At 40.0% G+C, this 27642-nt stretch overlaps 1 protein-coding gene across 3 annotated transcripts in view; it reads right to left on the bottom strand.

Annotated features, from left to right (window-relative positions):
• Nucleotides 1–27642, bottom strand: part of pcsk5b (proprotein convertase subtilisin/kexin type 5b) — a 72791-nt gene that overhangs the window by 41119 nt on the left and 4030 nt on the right. For all 3 annotated transcript variants that reach the window (XM_070834575.1, XM_070834576.1, XM_070834577.1), the window contains exons 2-11: nucleotides 26420–26524; nucleotides 18508–18660; nucleotides 17295–17438; nucleotides 16192–16268; nucleotides 12836–12924; nucleotides 11885–12057; nucleotides 8293–8505; nucleotides 6687–6787; nucleotides 2091–2194; nucleotides 456–573 (exon numbers count right to left, since the gene is read on the bottom strand). In XM_070834575.1, the coding sequence (XP_070690676.1) occupies nucleotides 456–573; nucleotides 2091–2194; nucleotides 6687–6787; nucleotides 8293–8505; nucleotides 11885–12057; nucleotides 12836–12924; nucleotides 16192–16268; nucleotides 17295–17438; nucleotides 18508–18660; nucleotides 26420–26524 (1277 nt within the window). The remainder of the gene's footprint in view (nucleotides 1–455; nucleotides 574–2090; nucleotides 2195–6686; nucleotides 6788–8292; nucleotides 8506–11884; nucleotides 12058–12835; nucleotides 12925–16191; nucleotides 16269–17294; nucleotides 17439–18507; nucleotides 18661–26419; nucleotides 26525–27642) is intronic.

Here is a 27642-nt window from a genome sequence, read left to right as displayed (position 1 = left end):
TTTTGGTTTGGAGTCTTTAGGGCTAATTAAGGGAAATCTTAATGCTCCATCATACAGTATTTTAGACAACAGAGTGCTTAGAGCAACAGTTTGGGGTGGGCCCTTTGTCCCCTTGCACAAAATGAGGACCGTGAAGAAATGGTTTCCAAAGTTTTGTGTGGAAGGACTTCACTTGCCTGACCTCAGCTCCATCGAAGGGGTGAATTGGAACATCAACTGTAAGTCAGATCTTATCAGAGGCGGAACTCACTAATGCTTTTTTAGCTGAATGGGAGCAAATCCCTGCAGCCTGGTTCCAATTTCCATGGTTTCGGAACGAGAGGTTTCACAGTGACATATTGGTTTCCATGTGAATGTGATATATTTCCTATTCTTATAATTCCTATCCAGTAGTGCGCTCAACAGGTGGTAAAAAAGTGGCTTATTTATTTTGTCTGCCTGTGTGTTTGTGTTACCTGATTTGTCGATCTGCGCTCTCCACACAGACATGTTGAGTAGGAACTTGCTTCCATCGTCCGGCCTCCTTCACCATTGCCTCGGCATCCATCAGGCCAAAGCCATACAGGTGACTGACTGTAGTAAACAGTGAAAAGTCACAGCTGATCAGACCACAGAGGACTCTACCACTTCTCATGCCTCTCATACCAATGACTTTTAAACTCCTGAGTTTAAAAGTTTCTGGTTTTATCTGCATTTTTCACAATTAATATGAAAGATGGGTAGGGTAAAGACAAGTTCTGGATATGATTGTGCCCATCTTTAAAGGCATCTAGTATCACACAGATTTTAGATTCCTATTAAAGATTGTTATTTAGGTTATTACAGAGTCAAAGTGTGTACAAAAAAGCATCACTCTGCTGTTTTAACAAGTGACTGAAGAAGATACTGATGATATATAATGTAGTTGAAAAAGTAAGTTTGAAAAACGCTCAACTTAAGGGGACTGCAGCTCAAATATGAATTCCTTCCATACCTCTCCTACTCCCCTTTCCCTGTTCTGTTTCTCTTTAGTTCCTCTTTGAAAAAACAGGCACTTGGAAAATCTCCAGGCACACTGGGCCTGCAGCCTGGCTGACCCCTAGTTCTCACTCTCTTGGTTTCTCTCCCTCATACACACACGCACACACAGAGGTATGCATACACACTTTAGCACGCACTCAAAGTTACAAAACAGCAACCACATAGACTCTGACAGATGGCAAATCACAGCTGGCAATGCAGTAGTTAAAGCTTAAGTGTAGGACTTTAACATATAAATGAACGTCTGTTACATTCAAGCCCTTACCAAACAAGTTCACACGATGCTGATTAAGGTTATCACCACCAGGTAAATCTCTCTATATTTCAGAGTTTTTAAATACGGTGTCTGTGGTGACATTCCTGCGCTAGCGCACCAGTAGTAGTAGAAGATGTTTCTTACATCAACCAGCAACAATTGGTTTAGAGCTGAAGAAGGGAGCAACTGTTGTGACAGAGTAGGCTACAGCATCTAGGAGTGTGGCCATGCCTATGAGAGGAAAATGTTACGTGTCCATGAAGGATTACAGTGAAAAAAGAAAGCAATCGATGGCAGGTTGGTATTTGTAAAATATTCAGAGTATGTTGCTGTTACACTGGAACTGTGGAAACTTCTTTCTTTTTAAACTTATAGGCATATGTCACAAATCCGCTCATTAGCCTTCTGCTTGGAGAAAACTAATGATACATATTAATTTCTCTGACTATTCTTTGTCATGTTTTTTTGTTTGTTTTCTTGCATGCTTTTTGGGGGAATGAAAAAATATGTATAGATTTCTAGCTGTTAATCCAGATTCCCAAAGAAATATCAAACAAAAGTAAACATCTAATACATTTAGAAATGTCAGATGGCTTTAGAGAAGAGACATCGACATAAGGTTAAATTAAATAGCTGGAAGATATAAAATCTTAAAAAAGAAACTGTGATAAACATACTCTGTAGTGCTCTTCATGAAAGTTAATTGGAGCTCCATTGAACTTTTGACTTATTTAAACGTAATTTTGTAGTGTAGAATTGTTAATAATTCATTCCAAAGCAATCTATTACTCGGTTGATAAAAGTGTGTGTGTACCGTTGTAACCAGCAGCATTGGTCTTCCAGTCAGGGGCGCTGAGATGTCCGGCTCTAGAGGTTTTCACAATGATGTGCTGAACATCTCGCCATGTTAGATCAGAACTGGCATAAAGAAAACACACACAAACACACCAGTACATTAATTTGTGAACGATGCAAACATCCAAACAGACATACACATTTTAAATAACAAACACACACATATACACACACAAGCACGCGCACGCACACTCACACATACGAACGACAAGGCCATGCACCACTGATGATGTAAATGCAGGAGTGATGATGAGGAAAAATGTTTTCAATAAATTATTATGTGTGAAAGGAAGAGCAGAACATGGAGAGAAAAGGGAGAAACTGAAAGGGAGAATGAACAGTAGGACATAGAGACGAATCTTCCTTATGGGAGTAGGTTCAGCCAATGACATGGGGGAGGAGAGTTGGACTAAAGAGGAACATAAACATTTAGGATATAAGGGGAAGGTGATTAAAAACCCAAAACTCAAGGAGGAAGGAAGACGATGAAATGGAAAACAACAGAAGAAAACAGTGATATCCAGTAGGTGGAAGATTAGTGAGAAAGAAAATTACAGAGAGCCATAGATGGAGAGCATAGATGCCCATTCATCCTTCCCTAGCTTCTCAGATCTCACGTGAGATCCATTACGAGATGGCAGCCATGTGTCTCGACTTCTTTGATGTTCAAATACATTAAATGGGAAAAACCAGGAAGAAGTGGGTCACCAAGTTTCCTGGGATTCCCTTCCATCTCATCTGCCGACCAGATGCTCCATTCCCTCCCCTTGTGCCACTCATTTGCCATTTGAGATCTTCAGTCTGCACTACTCCTAATCTATTGACCTAAAACTAATGTATAAGGTTTGCAGACCATCATTCGGATTTCAAAATTTAAGAAGACACGCAGGTATGATGTGCGGAGGAGAGAGGGGCAGCAATGACTCTGACCTGCACGCACTGAGCTTTTGCCTGTTGAGCCGCTTTTTGGTGAGCAGGTTTTTCACAGCCTGCAGTGATCTCTTAAAACAAAAAGCACTAGAAAACTTAAAATCCTTAACATCTGGGAGAAGTCTAAGCATCACACATTTAGCCGCCAACTTTCACAGATTGCAGTATAAAGCCTTCTTCACATATGCACTTTATTCTGTAAATGCTCTCACAATGTCTGTGGAGTAGTAATACTGTGCTGGGGATAAGTTTCCTCAGTAAAGAGTTTTGTTTTGTAAGTGGTTGTGTTTTCTTGTATTTTCAACCTTGCCTTTATTATATTGTTCTATGCATATATTAGGTATGATGTTTTATGGATTTATTGAAAAGTATATTGCACTTACTCTTTAGGATTGCATATGGTGATAAAAACAAATAATCCCATATACTTTACATAACAGGCTGACTAAGTGTGGGTGCAGAGTATCACTGCCTTACATGGATTATTTAAACTTGCAGAGGTTTGGTGTGATTTTTTTCATTAATCAGGTCGAGCTCCAGGATCACATTCAGAGTATCAAAAAAAAAGAAATGAAGGAAGATTTCATCTTGTTATCGGAAGCCTTGTTGCAGTAAGCCTGAAATATCACATCCCTATCATACCCAGAATACAACAGTTGCTAAGACATTAACACAAATTCACTTGTCAACTTATCAAATCCAACTGAAGAACATGCACTAAATAGATGAAAATAAAATATCAAGTAAAAAAATAATTAAAGGACGGTAGCATAGATAAGTGCAACGAAAAGTCAGAATAATTAATGTTCAGATCAATATTAATAGGCTTAGCTGCCACTGTGTAATTATGGTTCCATAAATGTTTTATGGTCATTAATTAAAAGTGACTTTGGCTGCGTTATCTAGGCCACGACAGCCTTTCCATAAACAACTCAATCCTAATTAATGGAGTAGCTCCCATACTGGGGAAAACCAGCAGCGAATCGGTATGTCTAATATAGGCTTCTTGGTGCTTCTCTCAAGTGTAATTATGGATGAAAACACACACATCACAAACATTTCAACAGTCAATCTCAATCTCACCTTGGTTAAATCCAGTGATGTAAGATTACCCACTAAACTAAAAATCTGCCTCACAAGCTTGAGTTTTAAAGCGAGAAAAGAAGAGAAAGAGCTTTCGTTTTGCCCATCTGTCCCTGCTTTGGTTTCTTAAAACCTCCCAGTAGATGAAGTTCTTATGGTAGGTTATCCTTGCTCATTTCTTGTTTATCCCTCCAAATTTCCTCACTGAAGTCCCCTGTCATGTTCACTCACTTTTCCATTTCTTTATTTCCAAGGACAAAAGGAAACGGGAAAGAAATAAAAGTTTCTGGAGCTCTAAAATGTTGCTGCATGTCGTGCTAGACTCTAGCTCATAAACAGATAAATTATCTGCCAACTTAAAACATCTTAAACTTGGCAAAATCCACAGATAATGGAGCATAGGATTCTTTTCTGAAGTAACATGGGAAACAGGGAAAAGACCTCACAACAGACAGTTTAGCGAAGTCTAGCATAATGGCGTCTTGATGTGTTTATCACAGGTTTGCTCGCTTTCAATCACCAGATAAGAGCAGATATGATCAGTAGTGCACAGAGTTTGTTTAAACTTTCTCCCTCTTTCATCCTCCTTCCTGAATCAATCCTCCTTCCTGAATGAATGAATAGAAGGAAAGAAAGAGCATTTGCCTTGGAGGGGGCAAAAGAAAAGACCATCGTGACAGTAGAAGTGGACAGTAAGCACGACAGACAGGAGGTGAGAGCTAGCAGAAGAGAAGAAAGCAGGCAGGCAAGACGCAGTGTGTGATAATCTTGTTGAGGAAACAGGCTTATGTGCCCAGCACTGCTTGGAAACCGAGAATATTTTCTACTGGGAGGATTTGGATTGGATTATCCAGGTTAAATGAAGTGACCTCAGCTTACTGAGCTGCTCAACATGTGATGATGGGTTAAAGCCCAATTCAGAGTCTCTGCACCTGCACTGCACTCTTCCAGTTCATGAATTAATCACAAATAAAGTACATCAACAGGTTGTAATGAAGGGCCAGGCAGGCATCTACGGTGCCTCGCACATAAAGCAACCAATCTAGCAGGTAAAGGATAAGAAAAGGACATTGAAAGCAAATTAAAAATAAAGTTCTTTTAAAATCTCTCTTATCTTTGAAAGTGCCAACTTTGACATTAACACTCAAGTGTGTCCTAGCAGAAATGTTTGGCACGAAAGCTTGCTGCATACAGCACGAAATTCAGTCACAAAGGACATCTAAATTGTTTTACTGTTTAAAAGCAACAAAAAAGGGCGACATTGGGTTTGGAATCAATAATAAGGACATCACCATAAAGGTTATTTTTGAATAAGAGATACCAAGTATCTGCAATACATCACAACGCCTGTATACATAAATATACCCTATACCCTTCAAACAGAAATGTTGTTCTAGGACAGTGTTTCCCAAATCTTTCCTGGAGAACCCCTTATCCTGCATGTTTTAGAGCTCTCCCTGCTCCAACATAGCTGATTTAAATAATCAGCTTGTTAACAAGCAGCTTAAGGAGTTCATAATAATTTGATCTTTTGAATCAGCTGTGTTGGAGCAGGGAGAGATCTAAAAAATGGAGGACAAGGGGTATTCCAGGAGAGGTTTGGGAAATGCTGTACATGCAATACAGTCATATTGATTATCTATTCTCTGCTTACACAGCAACATTGTGCCATCATTTGTACGGCCATAAACTGGCAGAACGCAGAACAGCTAAGAGTTCAAATGTCTGCAGTAAAGGAGGCGAACACAGTGTCTCATGATCTAACATTGTGATGCTTGTGATAACGTATGTGATATCAAATGATATGTCCCAGGCCAGGTAGGACAGGCTACAGTATGTAAACACTGCAGCTGTGGTTGTCACTACTGAAACAGTGCTTCATGCTGTTAAAGTTCAAGCACAGTTCAACATTGAAAGTAAGTGATGACAATCCACAAACAGACAAGTACCTGGAAAAACACCAGTGCCGACTACCAAGGAATGCACGTACACTTTCTCTATCATTTAAAGAAAAAGGTTTCAGCACAGTGTCTTGATATGAAAATGTACTCAAACTCACTACCCAAAGTGTCTCTGTAAATGTAAATACATCGCTATATTGAGGCACATTAATTGCATGTATTGCAAGTACTTAAACTGTGATCTAACCAGAAGCAGGTGTATAATGTACTATAATGGACTACATCCAGTATTACATTTACACATATTGTACTGCTCCAACAACCAGCAAGAGGTTGATCTCTGAGCACCTATGTCCTGCGGGAGAGTCTATGTAAAGTGCAGTTGTCCCTAATGTAAGTAGAGTCCTCTGAAAGCCTGTATGTCTTTCAAAGGTCTCTGAACAAATGTTGCTGGGTAAACGAAGATAGCTTTTTCATGTATTTGAATGCATCTCTACTGCTGACTTGACAATGATGTATTTGTCAGAAAATGCTTCACGTGTTCCCCTTATAGATCATTGAGGCCAGAGGACAAAAGGGCATTAGAAGGTAAGCAAGGAGCAAAGGGATGAAGTGAAAGGATGAAGTTAAGTGGATCTTACTTTGCCTCCAGGGCCAGAGCAATAATGGCAGCAGCCATGGGAGCTGAGGCCGATGTCCCCGTGTGACTGTCTGTACACCGATGTCTCAGGTCTGTTGTAATCTGCAGATAGAGGAGAGGAGAGGAGAGGAGAGAAGAGGAGGTGAAGATGGAGTCAGAGTGGGAGGAAACAGAGAAATGAAAAGAAATTACAGGAATGGAAAAAGAGCAAAAAGTGCAGGAAAGAGACGGGAGAGGAGTAAAAAGTCAAATGCAAAGAAGAAACGGGGGAAATTTCAAGAAATTAAGCCAGAAATAACAGATGAAGGAAAGGTATAGAAGACCATTACAGAGGTGGAGTTAAAAGATGGCAGGAAGGGAGGAAGGAAGGCAAAGAGACATAGAGGGATTGAAGTCATGAGGATCAGGAAGATTTAGACGCACCTGAAACTCACATTCCAGCTTTGATACACTGCCTCACCACAGATAACACACACAGACACTCACACACAAGTGCACAAAACTCCAGTTTCCTCGTCAATTCAAGGAATCAATTCAATGCCCAAGGTGAAACAAAGGATAAAGAATATGAAGGAATAAGGGGTAGTAAAACATGTTGTTTAAGTGCTGTATGTTCGCTTTTATTGTATGGACTTTAGACAGCCAACTAGTCGGACAGCTTGACAGTGAGTCAGCCAAGAAAAGCTTGGCTAACTTCCAGTCTGAGCCCTCATCAAAGGACCTTTCCTGGACCAAAAGTTTGAGGGATTATCTGAAGAAACACACACACAGAATCTGAAATGGTTTAGTGAGAAGTGAAAGTGGTCCAATAGCATTTGAGAATACAGGACAGTATGTGCTCAAGTAGATTAGACTGACATTCGGATATATGAGGTTCTACTGTAAGTGTACTTCGCCTGAGGGAAACTCTGAAATGTGCCTGTGCCTGTGCCTGTGCCTGTGTGTGTGTGTGTGTGTGTGTGTGTGTGTGTGTGTGTGTGTGTGTGTGTGTGTGTGTGTGTGTGTGTGTGTGTGTGTGTGTGTGTGTGTGTGTGTGTGTGTGTGTGTGTGTGTGTGTGTGTGCCCATCTGCAGCATCAGTACAAGGAATGTAGCAAGACTCTAACAGACAAGCTAGCTAACAGTGGACAACTGTCACTGTCCATCCAAGTGGAGCAAGGGAGTGATTTAGTCGATTTGGGTCAAATCAGGCCACACCACTGGAACCAGAAGCACAAGGCCAAGCAAATGCCAAATTGAATCATGCTGTATTCTTGACTGAAAATTATATATGTGTAAATCTTTTTAAAACTCTGCACCAAAACGTGGTCAATGTCCAATGTAAATTCAAAGTTATCTAAGACAGGGAGGTGTACCTCAGCAAGTCCTTTTAGTTCATGTCACAGAAAGCTCCAAATTTCAACTAAGCACAGAACACCACAGATACAACTTGGACAGCAGTGAGGTGGGAATAACCATTCTGTCCTGCAGTACAATCAGGCCATGGGTACTGGTGCACCTTTCAGGAACTAATGCATTTATGTGTCTGTGTGTGTGTGTGTGTGTGTGTGTGTGTGTGTGTGTTCAGCAGCAGTTCTTGAAATCTACCACACACACTTCAGTCCTTACAATCTTCCTGTCATAGTTCTCCCCGCTGCTGTAGGTGGTGGTCAGTGTGGACGAGCATTCCTCCAGGTACCATGGCTTGCGTCCGCTCTCAGCAGTGCTGGAGATGGAGATTGTGTAGATGGAGTTGGTGTAGCCGTCACAGGAACAGTGGTCTCTGCTGCGCCCGCCATTCCCTGAAGCCCAGACAAAGATGGAGCCACGGCCCTTTCTCCCCTAACAGGAAAAGATACAGAGAGAATAGTAAGAGCTTGCACATTTGTCTTCGAGGTAATTACTGCTTACCAGACTTTGTTTTGGCTTAATTTTTTAAATGTACTTTTAATGTCTGGCAGAAGGGGAGGAACAGGTTCTGTGTCCAGTATTCAGACATCGCTGTATAAAGAAAAGATCAACACCAGCAACAGTGAAAAAGCTGGAAAACATCAGTAGGCGGTAAAGACAGTGCAAGTCCTCATTAGTCCTGTGAGTGTCTGGCAAAAAATCTGATGTGATTTGATCCAAGTTCAGTAATCATTATGTTTCAGATGGATAAAGTATAGTGAAGATGTTTTTTTTCTGTTGAAAGGTTGACATTACTAAGTGCCATGCAGTGTAACTGAGTTGTTTTTTTGTCAAACTGAGGTGAATTTTCATTTCTCCTCACATCAGTGCCACTGAAGCAGACGAGACAAGTTCAGTTACTGACATCAGAGTATTGCTAGAACTGATACAGTGACATTAGTAAGTAATAAGACACAGGACATTACTTTAAAAAATGGTTGTTTTTGTGAATGGTACATCACATTGCATTACATCTGATATTTGAAGATTTGCACATTTTATTGAATGTGGGTTGAAAAGGATTTAATCATGTCTATACATCTAATTTTGTATTCTTGAAGGGAAAAGCTGCACCAACTTTTGAATCAATTCCTAAACTTGGTCTTACTGTAAAGCAAGTATTCATGTTACACTGTTGTTGTGCTCTAGCAGCTTAGTGAGTGGTTTTTTATTTTTAATATTTTATTTATGTTACATCCTTGAAGTTGTCCTTGTGTTTACTCTGTTCTATTTTGTTTCAGTTCTGCACATACCTGTCCAGCTGTTTCGCTCAATCTACTTGAGTTTGTACCTTAATTTTGGGAAATGTTGAATAAACAATGGTATTATCTGTATTTGATGAATCATAGTAAAAGCCTCAAAATACCATAAAAAGATATAAAAGATGGAACTAACTTATGGCATAACTATGAAAGAAAGTAAATAATAAAGCCAACACAACCAACTATGCAAAGACAGGAGACCGTTTTTTACCACATACACATGTAAAAATTAATTATTTGTCAAAGACTAAGAGTTTTTACAGTGATTCTGTGTGTATGTTTTGCATTTTCCAAGTTTTGCACACATATGGACGTTTGTTATAACTAAGGCACATAACATACAGCCAGGCCGCTGTTTATTACTCAAATCCAGGTTTCCAGTGTTAATAAGTTTCCATTTATATAGTGCATTAAAAAAAGGCTCATCCAAGACATATTCAAGGGATCTGGTTGACTGAGAGGCAAAGTACCACCTCAGAATGACCTTCATGTCAACTCAAAGTGTGCATAAAGGCACCATTCTGTTTTTACTAATACATAATAGAATTAAGTCTTAATTAATTTTCACTAGAAATTGTCTCAAGCAAAATGCCTTTTACTATTTAACTAAACATTTTACTTCCACAATTGGCTGTGTTGAAAATGAAGTGAATGCAGTCATGGTGGAGACACATTGAGGGAGTTTCAGTGCTGGTGATGACCGACCGAGTTGTGAAGGCAAAGTTCAGCCAGGAGTCAGCGAAGACAGACATCTGACCGATACTGCAATTCACACTCACAGTACTTGTGTGTGCACACAGAAACAAACACACACACACACACACACACACACACACACAGAAACACACACACACACACATTTTTGAGGAAATTTAAAGTGGAATAGAGTTCTTCAATAGGGGGTTTCTGTCAGACAGTGATAAGCGAGTGGAGCCCCTCTGAGCGAGAGGGGGATCAGACAGGAGCAAATGCTGACAGATGAGAGTGATGGAGAGCACTTTGAAGACCAGTTAACAAAACAAGGGAGGGGGCAAAAATGAGAGGGAGAGGAAACAGTGAGTTGAGAGGACATGGGGGGGGGGGCAAAGGAGGGGAGAGAGGTGAAACACAGTATGAAACTGGTGGACTGCTGTCCATCATCATCATCATCATCATCATCAAGAGATTAAAAGAGAGCAAATATAAAAGAATAAAGCATTTATTGCTCAAATGAATTGCCAATAAATTTGTCAATTGCCAGAAAATGTATCTATAGCAATTTCAATGATTTCTCCAATACTATACAATCTTAAATGGAATACCTCCAGGTTTTTCACTATTGATGAACAAAACACGCAGAAAATGCAAAAAATGCAGCTGTCATCTCGGGCTCTTGGGAAATTGTGATGGGTGTTTGTTACTATTTTCTGACATCCTGTAGAGTAAATAATCAAATGGTGGATTAATCACCGAATGAATGCAGCGAAAGCAGAGGTTTTATTTTGATGGACATTAATGTTACAACTGAGCGTTATACACACCAGCCAGGTTAGCCCAATGAAAAATGTTGGAAACAGGTTGTGCATACACAAGACAGAGACACACAAATCCTCTTTTTCTTTCATATGTAGCAAAAAATAAGTCAGAAAGCACAAATAAGTCACACATAAGAAAACTCCTCGAGTCTGTCACACACGCAGAAACACAAGCCAGAGTACGACCCTCTCCACAGCTGTCAGTGGTATCTCTTAACACCTCAGCTCCCAGTGATAAACTCTCTTCAGAGCGTCACATAGGTACATGTTACACACACAAGCATGCCATCTCCACTCAGCTTCACACACACACACACACACGCACACACACGTATACACACACAACAGCAGGAGGGCATGCAGTCACATACACATTCCCAACTTGTACCAGTTGGACAGATATCTCCCTCACCTCTGTCATCTTAAAAGGCCAGCCTGTCAGGAGCTGAGGAGACTCTGTGCGACTCACACTCCCAACCTGTCCATCCCTTTTTTCCCTTCCTTCCCTTTTAAACCACGGGCTCACAGCCTTCCAGTAAGAGTTTTCAGTTTCTGTCTCACCTCACCAATGTCTACATCTACTTAACCAAATAGCAGAAAATATGTTTGATCAAACTTTGTGAATGTGTAGATGTACAAATATATGCATGTGGAACGTGACCAATAAATGACTTCACCCCTCTTGACCGCCGTTATTGCTTTTCCACTCCACTCAGCCAACAACATAGCACCAGCTTGTCGTTATGCAAAATAAGTTATAAATATGTAAATGAATGTATGCTAATCGACCAGGGTTGCTCTCTAATGTCCACAGGAGCTTCACAGGTTGAGATATAAATGAACTCATACATCTGCTTAGAGTATGTGTTTGTGTGTGTTTATATCTCTTCTCATCATATGGATACCAGTGTCAAAGTCTTGGCTGAGCAATGCAGCACATGTTCATTTCAACATCTTTCTGTATGTAACCATGTATGGACACGTGCATGTGCCTACCATGCGGATGCCATTCTCGAAGGCCTGTCTGGCAAGAGACGCTGGTCCATCCACAGTCTTTCCATCGTCATCAGGTCCCCAGCTGGCGCTGTAGATGTCGATGTGTTGTGGCTGGAGGCTGAGGGACTTGGCCTCCACCATATCTGTTACATCTCCATCCAGCATTCGCACACCTGATACACAAACACAGAAATAATACAGACACAAACCAAAGTTTAATCCATTTCCTATGTATTTCCACAGAACTGGCTGAAAAATATGCAATATACATTAGGCAGCTAGCGGAGCTGTCTTGCCATAATACCCATTAAAAAATAAACAGGCACAGAAATCAAGTCATTAATTAGGGTAATTAATTAGCAAGTACTTCCATGTCAGTTTACTTGTCCCACATAACACCTGGCTGTGTAAGATAGACCAAGTACCTTCAAGAATTAGAAATTACACTTTAATAAAAAATGTGCTCCTCTTTGATATTCAAATTTCTACAAGGTCCTTCAAAATCCAATCAGATTATCTCTTCTTAAGTAAGTATGAAGTTTCTATAATTAGAACTCCTATCAAATATTGATTTTTAGTTGTTGCGTTCATAAGAATGCAAGTGTGCAGAGGCAGTCATGACATGCCAACCACATCACATGAGCAATCTGAACACAAAGAAAAACTTAAAAACACACTGTTTATTTTATTTAAACCATATTGATGGAATAAGTCGACATAGGATGATGAAAATCCTTGCAATAACACCAGAAACAGACATGTTCAGCAATCTTTTCCACACAGTATTCAGTCAGTCAGTATTTTTGAAAATGTCATACATTAATGGTTATCAAGCCTTAATTGCACAACATGTATATACTTGCACAAGTCATACCACTCCTCTGCTGAATAATCAGAATAAACATGTCAAAAACTGTTGATAAATACGATTTCACAAACCATGTCACTCACCTCCTATTCTGGCATTATAGGCAATTCCCACAATGCAGTGGGAGTTGTTTGCGGCTGCAGCAACTTCACCCGCACATCGTGTCCCATGTCTGAGGAAGGAGTGAGAATGAGCAGCCCATTACATAAATCTAGAACACACATGTATACACAAGCAGGAGAGCACACACATACTACCAGATAAACATGCAGCTTTTGAAGTGGAAAGCAATGGCACTTGCACGTAAACACACATTTTTGCAGAAAAATGTGTACATAACTGTGGCAATCCTAAACAAAATGGTTTAAGCAACAAGTGTTACAAATGTAGCAAACGCTGTTAAAATTACTGCTTTTCCTCATTGGCTTGACAGAGGAGGGAAGGAGAGGTAGGTCAGCATTTGTAATGCTGTAAAAACAAATATGTTTGAAGTTCCTCAATGCAAGTGGCCCCCAAAATGTACAAACTCACTTTTTTTTTTACATTTTCTGAATGCATTATGTAGACGCTATGCTACCTAAGAAAACACACACACACACAAACCAAACAATAAGATTTGAGACAATGTCCAGCATTAGTGATAAGTTAGACTACTCACTACTCTAATAACTAAAAATGCACATGCAACAGGGTAACATTCCACCAGTGGTGACAATCGGCCCGGGTCAGCAACCAGCGTAAACAAACATAAGTATGTTTGTGTCCGCCACCTCCTCAAACGCACCACTTTCTGGATCGGCACAAACACACCCACACATGCACCTCCTGCAGAGAACATCTGCATCACAACACCCCCCGGAAACAGCCCTGACCGCTGTCATGGAAACCCAGCATCTAACTATCGAAACCCCCAGGGAAGTTTTAAAGTCCAGGGAAGCAATCAGACTGAGGAAAATCCATTTCATATTAACCTTTCAGGTTAATATTTTTTTTAACAACATGATCAAAGGTTTGACAAATGTTGAAGCATCACCGTCCTAACTTTGCTTGGCAACATACGTATGCTTAGCAACTTCATCGAAAATAGTCACCCTCATCCATCCTCCATCTTTTACTACTACAAAACTAAAAATGCTCATAAGTAGGAATACTACATCTCTAACTTAACGTTTCCTTATCCACAATCTGTACCATCATTTCATACAATATAGAGCTCCACAATGCTCTACACTAGTTCAAATACAAAACAGAAGAAGAGTAAAATGCAAAGCACTGTCCTTAAACTTGTCACAAAATTAGTGAAGTGCTTTTAAACCTTTCTTCCCACATGACAAAATGACTACGATGAATGATAACAGATAGAGATGGAAAATATTTGGCTTTATATGATTTTAGAATTCTTCAATTCACACATATCAGAGTACCATTTCTAGCTTTAACACACACACGTTTCAAACTGGAAAACCTCTACAATGATCTTTGGATTTACTTTAAATTCATATCCAGTTCAGATATTAGATTTATAGACATAATTTGTAAAGATGTGGAAACTTTCCTTGTATCCTCTATAGAGTTGGAATGACCTCACACGTTAACATAAAAGTTAAATCAAATGAAACTGTGTGGGTTTAAGTATAACATATTAAATGGCTGCAAATCAGTGATAGGCCCCTTTGTCACAGTTAATGAGCCAAACTGCTGGCTCCTTCTTTCAAAACGCTTCAACAGTCTTCACTCAGTTCACTTCACCCCACTAATCCATAAAATCGTCTGTCTGGCTTTGTCTTTCCAGGCTTTGCGTTTCCCCGTATTTTCCATTTTCTACACATCTGTGTCACAGTCACTCAGGGATCACTCTGTGTCTCAACCAGAACCATATAACAATTGTGCAATGGATATATGGATATGGATAATGGAGTCAGTGGGAGCGATGCACACTCACACACAGTAATTACTCAAATGCAAACGCATAACTTTCAGAAGGTTTCAAAGCATACGACCACTTACATTTACATTTAACTTTCTGAGGTGTTTTTTTTCTTTTTAGCTGTGTCCGTTTGGCCCATGCCTCAACAAGCATAGTCAAAATATTATACTTGTTTGTGAATCAAACTCACCATAATTTCAGATTTTTTGAAAATCAAATTTAAATTCTTTTTTTGTCACAGAGTGGTAAGCATAACAATCTATTTGCATCAAGATGATTGTCTGTCTTCTTTCCTTGTTTCATGGGACTCACACACACAAGCATGCACGGGCACACACACACACACACACAATATAACGAAACTGTCTGTGACCTATCTGTCTTTTTAACAAAAAAAAAACCATCTGAACCATACATATTGGGAGTTTCCACAATTTGTTTTGTCATTTTGCCCTTTTATATCTGTGGTGGGTAAGATAGATGATCTGTGGACAATATTTAAAAGTCAGCGGATGCAAACTTCACTGGTAAAGCAATAGATCCAAATGTGTTACCCCAGAGAGCTCCATGGGAGACTGATGCAGTGATAATGTAGTTACTTTTTTCCTCCTGTCTACATTCAAAGCACAGCTGTTAGTGTTGCTTGTACACATTGACAACAACTGATTAAAATCCACAAGCATTACGTCATTCTTGTTGCTATACAACGCAATGTTTGACAACAACCCGCACTTTGCCAGATGTAACTTAAGTTAGCGTTATTTCTCAGAAGTCTAATAGTGCCTCTTGCCTTTGAGGCATGATGGCCAGTTTTAACTTGCTGGCCATCTCACAATTATTCAGCTCCCATGGGAGACGTTATCACAGTGATTTGAATCAACTTAAATACTCTTCGCTTTGTAAATCCCATAAGACAATTTGTCATAAAAAGGACAGTAATATGAAAAGTCAAAATAGGCACAACTGATTTCTGTCCACACACAAAACACCATAGTCAACAATGAATTCAGCCTTTGAGGAAACCAGCTCATTAAGCTGCATCTGTAGGCCTCATGTCTCTTTAAGACAATGCATTACCAGCAGGGACTGAACCACTGCCAAGGCACTTGGGCTCCTGTAGCCAAACACACATACACACACCAAAAATCACTCAGTAAGCCAAACTGGCACAAGACAAGTGCCTGGACAAGCAAGTCTCTCTGTTTTTTTCTCTTACACACACACACCAACTCTTCCAAACAGAAAAACCACAACCCACCCACAAATGTCACAATCAAATACACTAATGTAACTCATCACACCCACAACAAGGTCAGGACTTAGCAAATACAAACATATTGAAGCGCCGAGCTTCTGGTAAGAATCAATCAGAAAAACATTGACACACTGAAGAGAAGTTGTCTGACTGCAACACCAAAACACTAAAGCCGCATCCTTAAGTCTACCTGAACTCTACTCTAACCATTACACATTACATTTCTCTCTCTCTCTCATTAGATCTTCTTTTCTTACTTGTTCTCGTTGGTTGCGTCATATCGAGGCATGGGATCCATATCGTTGCCATTAACATCAAAGCTGGCTTGAGGGTCCTGGAGGAGACAGGAAGGTCAAAACAAGTACATCAAACATCAAAATGACTGTTGTAACAATGAACAGGGGAGAAACAACATAGAACAGGTCAATTAGAAATTAGGTTCATTAAAAAAAAAAATCACGTCCAACACTACTTGCGTGTTTGTGTAATAGACCTGTCGAACGACAAGAAGCTTCTCTAAACCAATCAAACAGTTCACATTAGCATCACTCACAACAGTTTTGTAAATCGAATGCAATCAGAGCTAACTCAATCTGCTGTGCTGCTCACCCTTCGGCATAAACAAATCCAGGCATTAAGAGCAGCTAATAACAGGAGCGCAGGCGCTGTCAAACAGGCTGTGAATCATTTTATCTGCACATTTGATTGATGGCCTTACCTGCTGCCTCGGGCCAAGAAGTTACTCTAACTATCTGGCCTTGGTCTAAAGTAGACATACCCAAGCATGCACATAAAGTATGTAACCACAGACAAATAAATATGTACGCACAGCATACCTGCACACCCACAGCTTTAAGGATGCTTCCCTTTGAAATGTGATTCATGACGCATAGTTATCTCATCCAAATTATAGTATCACAATCGAGTTGATTATCTGACTTCTGTTTTTTTCTTTTTTCTGTTTTTTCTTCTTTCTTTCTGTAACACGACAGTTCAATGTTAAAAGGGACAATTTCTATTTACAAATGTAATTTCTATGTTATTAAAATTACATGTCATAATCATCTTTGATTGAAATGTGTCTCACAATCCAAGTACTTTTTTCCACAAGATCGATTATCACTAATATGTTTGTAATCAGACTGTAATCCTGCTACACATGAGACATCAGGCACACTTAAAGCCACACACAAATACTCACTCCAACAGGTTAAATATCAATTCCTACACCTCCCCAATCCTCACACACAGACATTGACAAATAAAAATTTGAACACTGTAATTTCACTAAGGACTCAACATCCAACATGCATACACTGCTGCTCATAGCCGCCCTGCACGCGCATACATACACACTCACGTAGTTCTGAAAGAGGTCTGGGTGGTTCCTCTCGATGCCGTCATCTAGTATGGTCACCACCACGTCTTTACCCGTGTAGCCCCTCTTCCACGCCCCCATGATGTTCATGTCTGACTGACAGTTATGGACGTCATCATTGCAGTGCTGAGAGATCGTGGTGTGAAGTAAGGAGAAAAAAAGACAAGAAAATTAACAGCATTGAACAATCTCAGAGCTCAAAGTGAGAAAACAAAACCTTTTACACCCTTCCCTTTCAACCTTCAGTTATATCTGATCATTTGAATGCATTAAGGTGACTCAAACTCCTGTCGGCGTCACTGATACTGTTGAATCCCATGTGTTTATTCATAAATTAAATAAGAGGAAATCTGTGCTCTTGAATAAATGTCTTGATTTATTCCAAACTCGACACAAAAATGCGCAAATCAACAAACTGGCAAAAACATTTCACTAACATAAATGTTTCAGCCATATGCTGTGTCAGGTGGTTAAAAATGACTGATGGAAGCTTTTACTTCTATGTAAACCTGAAAACACAAAGTTCAGAGAGTTCTGACCTACAGCCAGAAAACTTTTGGAAAACTCTGGTCAAAGTATAAGGAGTTATCTATACTAAGTTAACAATTGACAGAGCTGAGGACACTCAACTGCACACACAGATACATAACTAAGAGAGCAATGATCTTAAAGTGTACCCAAACACTTGTGATAAGCCAGCAAATCTCTGCAATGTGAATTTGAATGTACTCTGTGCGTGTGTGAGATTTCGAAATGCAGGAACGCAGACACATTTCTATCTTTGTGGACTTTCCTGTGACAAAACTTTAAAATAAACACACAATATGTTTATTACCTTGGCTCTAAATCGTCTTTTGTCAAATTGAGGAAATGCTAAAATTTCATCACTATGGTTCCTCTATTCTTCCATTCAGTAAAACACACACACCCACACACACACACACACATAAATCCCTCAGCTCCATTGACCCTGCAGTAATCAGGATCATGCCATGACCTCAGCAGACCTTTGACCCACAAACTGGACAAATGTTGGCAAATAACAGTGCACAATCCTCGAAGAAGAAAAGATGAACACGGCATAGACGACACTGAGCTGGGCTGCATTTCCCTCCGAACTTGTCATATTCATGTTTTGGTGTTGCCTATATGTAACAGAGAGAGATTCTCTGGCATGAGCATACAGTGTACTCACAATGTACCACATACTGCTCCACTTGGCGTCATTATAGAATATGTTGTTCTGTGTTGGGTTGCTATGGGCGGGGCTTGATAGAGAAAGGGGCGGGGCTGGCTTGTAATCCCTCTTGATCCTCCTCTTCACCACCTGCTGTTGTATCCACTCCACCTGAAACGCATAAACACAGACAGTGGATAGAAGAACCCGAGTAGGCATCAAATAACAACACACAGAAGAAGAATTACTTCACACATAGTACAATCAGTCAACAAGTGGAAGTCCATTTGAAATAATGTGTTCACAGTCTTTAGGGAAATACTGTCTAAAGGTTGTAGAAAACCCAGAATCTTCTTAAGTAATGGGTGCTGCATCTTCAATACAAAAGTGTAAATAATACAGTGGCTATATTTCCTTTTCCTTGCCTTATGTGATGATTTCACACACACAATGATACAGGCCATCTCCAGAGAATAGATATGACTAGTAAACTGTAGCCCCCAACCAATAAAGCCAGAAAAAAATAAAATAAAGCAGCAGAAAAGAACTGAAATATTGTTTTGTGTGTGCCATGAGTCCTCAACAGAAATGCAGTTTTTGACATTTTCTAATGTGACAACACTCCACTATAAAGCCATTTCAGTCTTAATAACTTCAGCACTTTTTACTTGGCATCTCTGCATTCAAATGTGGCAACGGTGAACAATGAGTACAAAATACAATAATCCACTGTGAGAAATGACTGCACATAAAGTACACGTGAAAGCCTAGAATTGAGATGCATAACCAGAATCTCAATATATTATTTCAAAGGTATGCTTTTGGCCATCTAAAAAGTTTTTAGAGGACATAATGGTTTTCTCCATCAGTTCATTTCCCCCCATTTGTGAAATGGACAGACTTATACACACACATATGCAGCGAAGACATAAATGTCTCATAGGTAACATCAATCTCTCAAATGTTATGGGCTCATTTCAAGGCGTGAGGCATTTCTTGGCAGGAATCTCTCTCAACTTTCAGATGGAATTTTCCGATTTCAAAATCAGCATTGTTGGATCTGAACAAGAGGGCTGGACCCACTTGCTTGGCCCTGGTCACCTCTTTTAAAAACCCTGAAATCTTATGTTTAGTCTAGATGAAGTCCTGCAGATTTCATCTGTCTAAAAAAACTCGAGAAGTTAGGGATGTTCCAGCAATGATGGCAACACAAAAACTGAAATATTGCGCATATAACTGGCACAACATATAGAAGGAGCATATATTAAGCTGTGTGAGAGCACACTGAGATGAAAATATTACTGCAATAAATGATTCATGGAGTCTTCAGGTTAAGTTCCTACATAAACATGATTGTGTGACAGCTTACAAAGACAACATTAGGATCCATTCAATTTATTTCAGGAATGGAGCATGTAGAGATGAGATGTGGTGGAGCTACTGCTTATTTATACAGTATTTCCAACGTGTGCAGCCCTTTTGAAATGATCGCCGCACCATCTACTGTGAACTTAAAGCACCTAGCTGTACAAAAGATGTACAGACAAAGAAACTTAGCTTATAACAGATAATGCAAAGACAAAGCATTTCTCGACATCAATACAGCTCCAGCAAACAGAGAGGAGAGGAGCAGATAGAAAAGCTGACAAAATGACTGCAGAGTGATTATCTGGTCTCATGCACTGAAACAATCTGCCAGGCTCTCCGGAGGGTTGGAGAGGGAGGCAACGAGACAAGATAAGATGAGCGAAGGAGAGGTGATAAAGAGCTGAAGTGAACAAGTCCCAGGAGAGTTAATAATAAAAGCTTTAGCTGCAAGGGGAGTGAAGTGAAAACAAACAGCAAGTGAGACCAAAAGACAGCAAGTGAAGAGAGGGAGATTGATTTTATAAATAACATTGATTTAATAACTCAAGTATGTAGCTCTTTATAGATCGTGAAGGAGGGAGAGGGGAAAAAACAATTCTGTAGGTGACGTAATTTAATAACTCAAGAGTGTAGACCTCCCTTTTAAGAGAGCGAGAAATGGGAGAATAAAAAATGACAAATCACAAGCAGGGCAGAGATAGAGACAGAGTAAAAAGCCAGTGAGATATTTTTTTTTAAGCCTGGCGCTCCTCTGTCTGCTGAGGTCTCAGCTCATTTCACTCTAAGATCTGTCAGGACCATCAGCTTCAAAGCAACCGTTTACACACGCCATTAGCCCTAAAAACAACGCCGTCATCAGGAATTGTGTGTGTGTTTGTGTTTTCGCAAAATCACTGGTGCATCATTACAATTTGCATATATTAGCATAGTATTGACTACAATCTTTGATCAGCATTGTAACTCTTAACTGCTCTTGTCCGTAACTTAGTAATTTCTGACGAGGAATGCATCACTGCCTCTCATTTTGGCACCAATCTTCTCTGCCATTAATTCTTCTACAGTCTGACGAGATCGAGCAAAGACTACAGATGGCAAAAGGAGGAATCTGAAATTTCATGCACCTGCGTGTTGGCAAGTAGCCATGCTACAGAGTGTCTTTGAGCAAGGCAGTGAATCCCTACCAATTCAGTCAGGAAGGATGGAGGTCATTGTAAGCTACAGAACAGCACCTAAGGAGATGTAAGTGAAGGGATTCAAGTATCAGATAGTTATTGCCACAAACTTAATATCCTATGTACTGACTTAGAGTAGTGGGTAAAAAAGGGTGATGAAGCACTTCTAATTCATTTTTTTATCTGCAGCAGCAGAAACCCTGAAGTGTTTGTCTACCTCATGCAGTTTAGTCTAGTGGATACTGGTTTGAATCAAATTCAGCAATGCTGTAAGAATCTCCCATTGATCATCCACATCCTCATTTTAAACAACTCTACTTCTCACAACTGCATATTTTCTGTTTGTTGAGAGGGAAACCAATTCTAAAGCCAAAAGAAAACTATTCAGGCAAACTGAGATGAACAACAGGAAAATAATTCAAAAAATGAGTCCAGAGGTTTTAACTGGAATGTAGGTGGTGCTAATATTAATACCATCCAATTCATTCAACTGGTGTTTGCATATATAAACGACTCAGCCCCTTCTCAAAAAAGTTCATGTGATTTTACTTTTTTTTCTAGCCTTTAAGAGGACCAGTTCATGGTCTGATGATTATACAGGAAAAACTGAATGGCTGTAAAATAGAGACACAAAGTTGTTTCTGCTAACTGAGGAAGTGTGTTTCCACTATAAAATACAGTAATCAAAATATCCATGTTTTACCATTCTATGTCCCATGTTCTGTTGAATGTTTAATCTCTACTAGTCTTATAATACATTTCTTTTTGTATTCAAAGTCCCTTACTTTTTATCTTTTTTGATGTGGCTCATGTGGGTGGCTCTGTATTTCCTGGATCTATTTTGTTGAATGACCTGAGGCAGATAAGTATTCAACAGTTCATCTAAGCTTTCAAGGGCAAGACCATCCTTTGTTGTCCCTGCTAAAAATCACTTACTATTAACAACCATCAGTTATCCACATCAGTTGTGTCACGTTTGCCAATCCCTATCCAAACAAAGACAATATTGCCCTCTATTATTGCCTCTAAAACTTGCGCATGTATCACTGCCTTTGTTTTAGAGCCAATTTGCTGGCAGGCTGTGAGGCATGACGATTGGATCTGCTCCATTCTTTTAACTGAAGCTTGGTGGAGTAGAGGAATGATCTGCTAGCACCTGAACCTCTCTGTCATCCCCCTTTTTTTCCCTTTTCACCTACTCTGACTCCCTCTCCCATCTCACTCTTACTTTTCTCATCTCGCTCCCTCATCTGCTTCTTCCTCGCCATCTCTCCTTGCATTTCAGGTCTTCTTTTCCGCAGATGCCCATTTTTCTCTGAGATCGCCTGTCTTTCTCTCATTCCCACTCCAACTCCCTTCCTCCCTCCCTCTCTCATTCGCTCTCTATGTAAGGGTTTGCAGGTGGCTTTTGCTGGCCGGGTCAGTAACCAGGGGAAACTGGGGAAGAGTTCACTTCAATAGAACAAATTGATCCACTTTCACTGCTGTTTTTGAGACGCTGTTTGAGTTTCAGGCAAAAGAGCTAAAAGCTGCAAGTTTTAAAAAGGTCAAAGCTTAGTGTAGCCCCCCTAACACCCCTAACAACCTTTGGACAGACACGAGAGGCAAGTTCTTCTGCTCTCTTCAGTGCAATTCAGAGCCTCGGGCCAAAATCAGCACAGTGTCACACAACTTTTCACAGATAGTTTGAGCCCTGTGGTGCTGTGCTGGCCAGCTGTAGGTGCTCATCTCAGGGTGTCAACTAATGGTTCATCTGTTAAACAAATTCAAGGCAGTAACAGTTTATATGGCATAAAGTCACACAAGCATCCTGGCTTTATGGAAATCTGTTCCTGGGACTGTGTGCCATCTAATAATACCTGTGCATGTGCAAATTACCCCCAAGGTCCTGACAGGTGCACAAACTCTGTCTGTGTTGTCTCCTTGATGCTGCGAGTGCCCTTGTCTTGCACACATGCTCGAAAATACAGTGAACTCAAGGCAGTTGGATGATGAAAAAAATTCTATGGGTGGTAAAAGATAAAAATTTAGCAAAAATTAACTTTTTAATAATTGGATTCAAACTCATGCAAGTAGTTTTAGCGTGTGGTCAAATATTTCCCAAATGTGGCATGACTTCTAGGAGCCTGCAACTCATAAATATCACAAAACACTGATATTTCATTTTGTCGTCACAGGCATTTTGCATTTCTGTCTGTCCCAGCGAGAATTCAGCTGCAGACCACACCTGGCTCTCAGTTTTCCTGCACGTCTGGATAAATGACTTCAAGTAAACAAGAGTCTCGCTAAGTGAAACCGTCTGGAAACACCACGCTCCTGCAACAGAACGCCGTCGACAGACCGCCACAGAGGCGCTTAGCAGTTCTTTCTATCCACTAATCTCTGCACAGACATCAAAGCGACATTATAAAGGGAAAAACAACCACCGTAGTACTGTAATTGTTGTTTACAGTAAACTTGAAATTGCTGTAAATAGATTTCAAACAAACCAGACTGAGTATACTTGAACTCATTTCACATCAAAAATTAATAACAGTGCAGAGCTATAACAAAAAGTCTGTGGCTGCCAAAATTCTCTTGGAACTCCTAGTATGAATGAGTCATGGATGTACGTCAGCATATCTATGCAAGGTGCAAGCTGAATGCTGCTCACTACAGCAAAGACAAGATCACTAACCTCACAAACAGGTTTGCATATATCGTTGTGGTTGGCACCACAGGGCATTTCATCACTTTCTCAAATTGATTTACGGGGATGAAGCACAGACAGCAGGCTAAACACCAACTTCAAATGTACATTTAAGATTAAATTTACAGCCAGAGCACAACCATTTCTCCTATAATTTCTTCTTGGTGGATTGTGAAGATTGTTAATTGTAATCTAATGAGAAATTAACACTGTAAAGAAATAAAGCCTGTTGAAAAAAACCTTTTCAATTATAAACTTGTTTTAATTTTTTAGTGTCCAGCAATCAAGGTGAAGACATGCACTCATTCCAGGCCGATGGCATTGGCAGAGTCATTCACTAGGCAGGAAAAAATAAATGGTCTTTGACCTCAGAGGCAAGTGACACTGCAGTTAGGCGGATGCCATAAAGTGGTAATCTGTGCTGTGCTGCATCACCATGGTAACATGTGTGCCAGTGAGTACTGTGGATGGCAGGGTGCGCCTTTCATGGCACCGCTACACCCATCTGACTCATTCACACACAAACACACACGGCTGTCATTATTACAAAACCTGATTGCAAAACATCATTAGCAGTATGCCAAACTACACTGGTGCCAAACTAGCCGTCATGTGGATCCCAAACCCACAGACAGGTCCGCAGATTATGCTGAAAGCACAGACAGTCGGGAAAACACTGACAGCTCCATTCCTCCCTACTCCGCATTTCCTTTATGTAGTTTCTCTAATCCATCTTTCCCCTCTTCCCTTCTGTTTAGCTCCTCTTCACTCTCTTTCTGTTGTGATAGCTCCGTTTCCCATTTCTCTCCTTAACCTCTCCTCTCTGATCTAGCCTTCTAAAATCTCAGACTCTCAGCCAGCTGGCATCAGGACACAAACCTTCCTCCACCATGGCACAGTGTCAGGCCAGAGAGAGCAAGAAAATCAAAGAGAAGGGAGGGAGATGAGTACACTGAAAGCAACAGTGATAAAAGGAGGTAGGAGAGGGAGCCAGAGGAAGAGAAAAGAAATGGGATGACAGGTAAGGACAGCAAGTGTACAAAACAAGCAGAGTGGACCAAAAAAAGTACAGAGAGGAAATAAAATTGAAAAAAAAAAACAAACAAACAAGGAGGCAGAAGACCACAACATAAGTAGATAAAAAGGAGGTGACAGGCACTGTCTTATATTTTCTTTCCATTTCGCTCACTATTTCTGTTCTCTTCTTCCTATTTCATCCTTTCTGTTATAATCACACTGATACATCATTATCACTCCTCAGCAGTCAGCATGCATTCATGTGCGTGCACAGATATTGAATCAATTGAAGCTTGAATCCAGTGTTCAAGACACACACACACACGCACGCACGCCACTGGATGAAAACCCTGAATCTGCAAAAACTCAATATTTTTCAAAACTGACATAAATGGGATTTTTTTGCTTCACTGTAATGGATCTGGGGAGTTTCATCTTGTTTTCTCATGATCAAGTCCCTGCCTGTTTGATGAAGTGACCCACATCATCAAACAAGCAAACATCACCAAGTAAAGTCTGTGCATGAGGTTATCAAATGTCGAGAATGAGACATTTCCACCTTGAAACCCAGACATTAGCTAGGGAAGAAGGCTAGACACGATGTGCTCCTATGGAACACCCAAGTTTGATTTAACAACATCTTCTGTGTATTCTGATAAAATTGAAAGTAGTGTGAGATTCAGGCTTCATTAATAATGCAATCAGGGTTTGATGACCTGGTGCAGTGATGAGAGGAGCATTGACGGGACAGGAATAAAAGTTTACCTCAGGTCAAACTTTTGTTTGATGGGCCATTTCACCCAAATCACAAAAAACATATTGTTTAATTGATGAATATGCTTTGCAAGCCTGTATTTTATATTTAAGAGGACAATCCTGACCTTGGTGAAGTAGGAATCATGACAATTTGTTAAATAAATAGATTTTTTCCTCATATGCTCTGACCTGTGGCTGTAATGTGTAAATACAGTAGACAAGGCTGCTTTATTCTGGTTTGAAGGTTGTCACACCAGTTCTGCCCATTGGTTGAAAGGTAAAGTCTGAAAGGACAGGGCATTTCTGTGAGCCGCATACTTGGAATGGAAAGTGTAGGATTTCCCTGGATTTTGATTCAACAGATTAACTAGCTAGTCCTTTCTGGGGCATCCTGTCCACCAAGTGGCCATGTGTCTTCTCTGCACCTCTCTGGCAGGTTGAAGATCCACCGTCTTCATTCATTTAAGGTATTTAGACCTATGTGTATGAATAGTTTATCCCAATTCATTTGTCAGCGCTGCAATCAGCACAGCATGAAATGTCACAAAAATTGGGGGTTTCTTGCAATGTATTGTTTCCTGTCCTCATAAACACTATGTTCCTGCAATAACCCACTTATGTGCAGGTCTTGTCTGCAACAGCAAGTACTAGAAAGCCGGGTCAACAAGTGTGTAACGTGTATTGCACACATTCTTGAGGCGTATGTATCAAATACAGCAGGGATCTGATTATATCATTTAGGATATCTGCACAACTTTTTCAAAAAGGTAATGAATTTACTTGCAAAGAAGAAATTATGATTCAAATGTAACGGCATGTTTCATAAACAAATACACAACTTTTAAGCCCATTTACACACACAGGAAACACACACTCACAGCTATTTGATTCTACACATGTAATTCACAAAACAGTACAACAGGCTTACTTTGGGCTCCATGGAGATGAAACTATGGCGACCACGGCTGGACAAAGTCGACCTCTTGATAGTACGGCTATGGAAGAAGTGATAATGGTCTTTGAGATCTCCAATCTGCAAAACACATAATCAGATTAAAGAGAAATGTTTATTCAGTCCATAAACCTCGTGACAATTATCATGAGTAACTGCTCTGGCATTTTTAGATTTGAGATGTTTGCACTCTACACCTGAAACAGATATCAGACACACGCTGTACATTGTATACACATCATACATGCAGATGGCAATACAGTTTCTCACAGTCATTAATTAGTAAGGTAAAGTCCTGTTGGGAGTTGCAACAACTGCAAATAAAGTAATTGAAAAGTCCTTGAAAGTGCTTTCAGGGATCTTAAAAGTAGTAAAGTGACAACTTTTCTATGTTGTTATGTTTAGGTTTTATCCATGTATTTTAAATAATATATAGTTTTGTTGAGCTCTTAAAAACTGTCAGGGAAAAAGACAAAAGGGATACGAACTATATGGACAAGTTAAAAAACAAATAAAAAGTCAGAACGAGACAGACAGAGTCAGACAAGTGAACAGACACACACAGATAGACAAAGGATTTGAGTGATAGCTAGATGAGAAGAGGACAAAGCATTCACAGACAAGACAATGACAGACAGACGGCAAGCTGCTGGACGGTGATTAGTTTTAATAATTGATAAAGTCCATACAATCCCTCAGATGATCAAACTGTCATGGCTGCCAAGGGTCCTGTGGTGCGTCACTGATCCACGGCTGAGCTCCACCACTACAGAGCCCATTAGATCAGCTTTCAGCTCATGCACATACGCACATACTCCAACTTCTAGACTGATAGAACGAGTAACAAGAATATCACCTTTCAGCAAACACTAAACAACATTAGCCAAATAAGCAGCACACTTCAGAGGTCTTGGATAATCAGATTTAAAAAAAATTCTACATACTAACAAAAGGTGCTTCCATAATAGGCGGCTACCACTTTGGATGCTTCTCATAGGTGTAAACAGGTCTCAACATATCGTGCTTCCACTGCCTGTTTAATCTACCTAACTTCTGCACTGCTATTAGCAGGCCACGCTTCCCTCTAGGAGTGTCGGCAAATGGGGAGCTGGTAGAAAAGCTACACAGAATTAAAAAAACCAAAAGAAAAAAAAAAACATATTGCCCAGGTCTAAACTTCTGCTGCACTGCTCAAACTG

This window comes from Pempheris klunzingeri, chromosome 7, assembly GCF_042242105.1.
Source record: "Pempheris klunzingeri isolate RE-2024b chromosome 7, fPemKlu1.hap1, whole genome shotgun sequence".
Classification (NCBI taxonomy): domain Eukaryota; kingdom Metazoa; phylum Chordata; class Actinopteri; order Acropomatiformes; family Pempheridae; genus Pempheris; species Pempheris klunzingeri.
The sequence above is the reverse complement of the archived record's forward strand: the minus strand, read 5'-3'. Positions and strand labels throughout refer to the sequence as shown.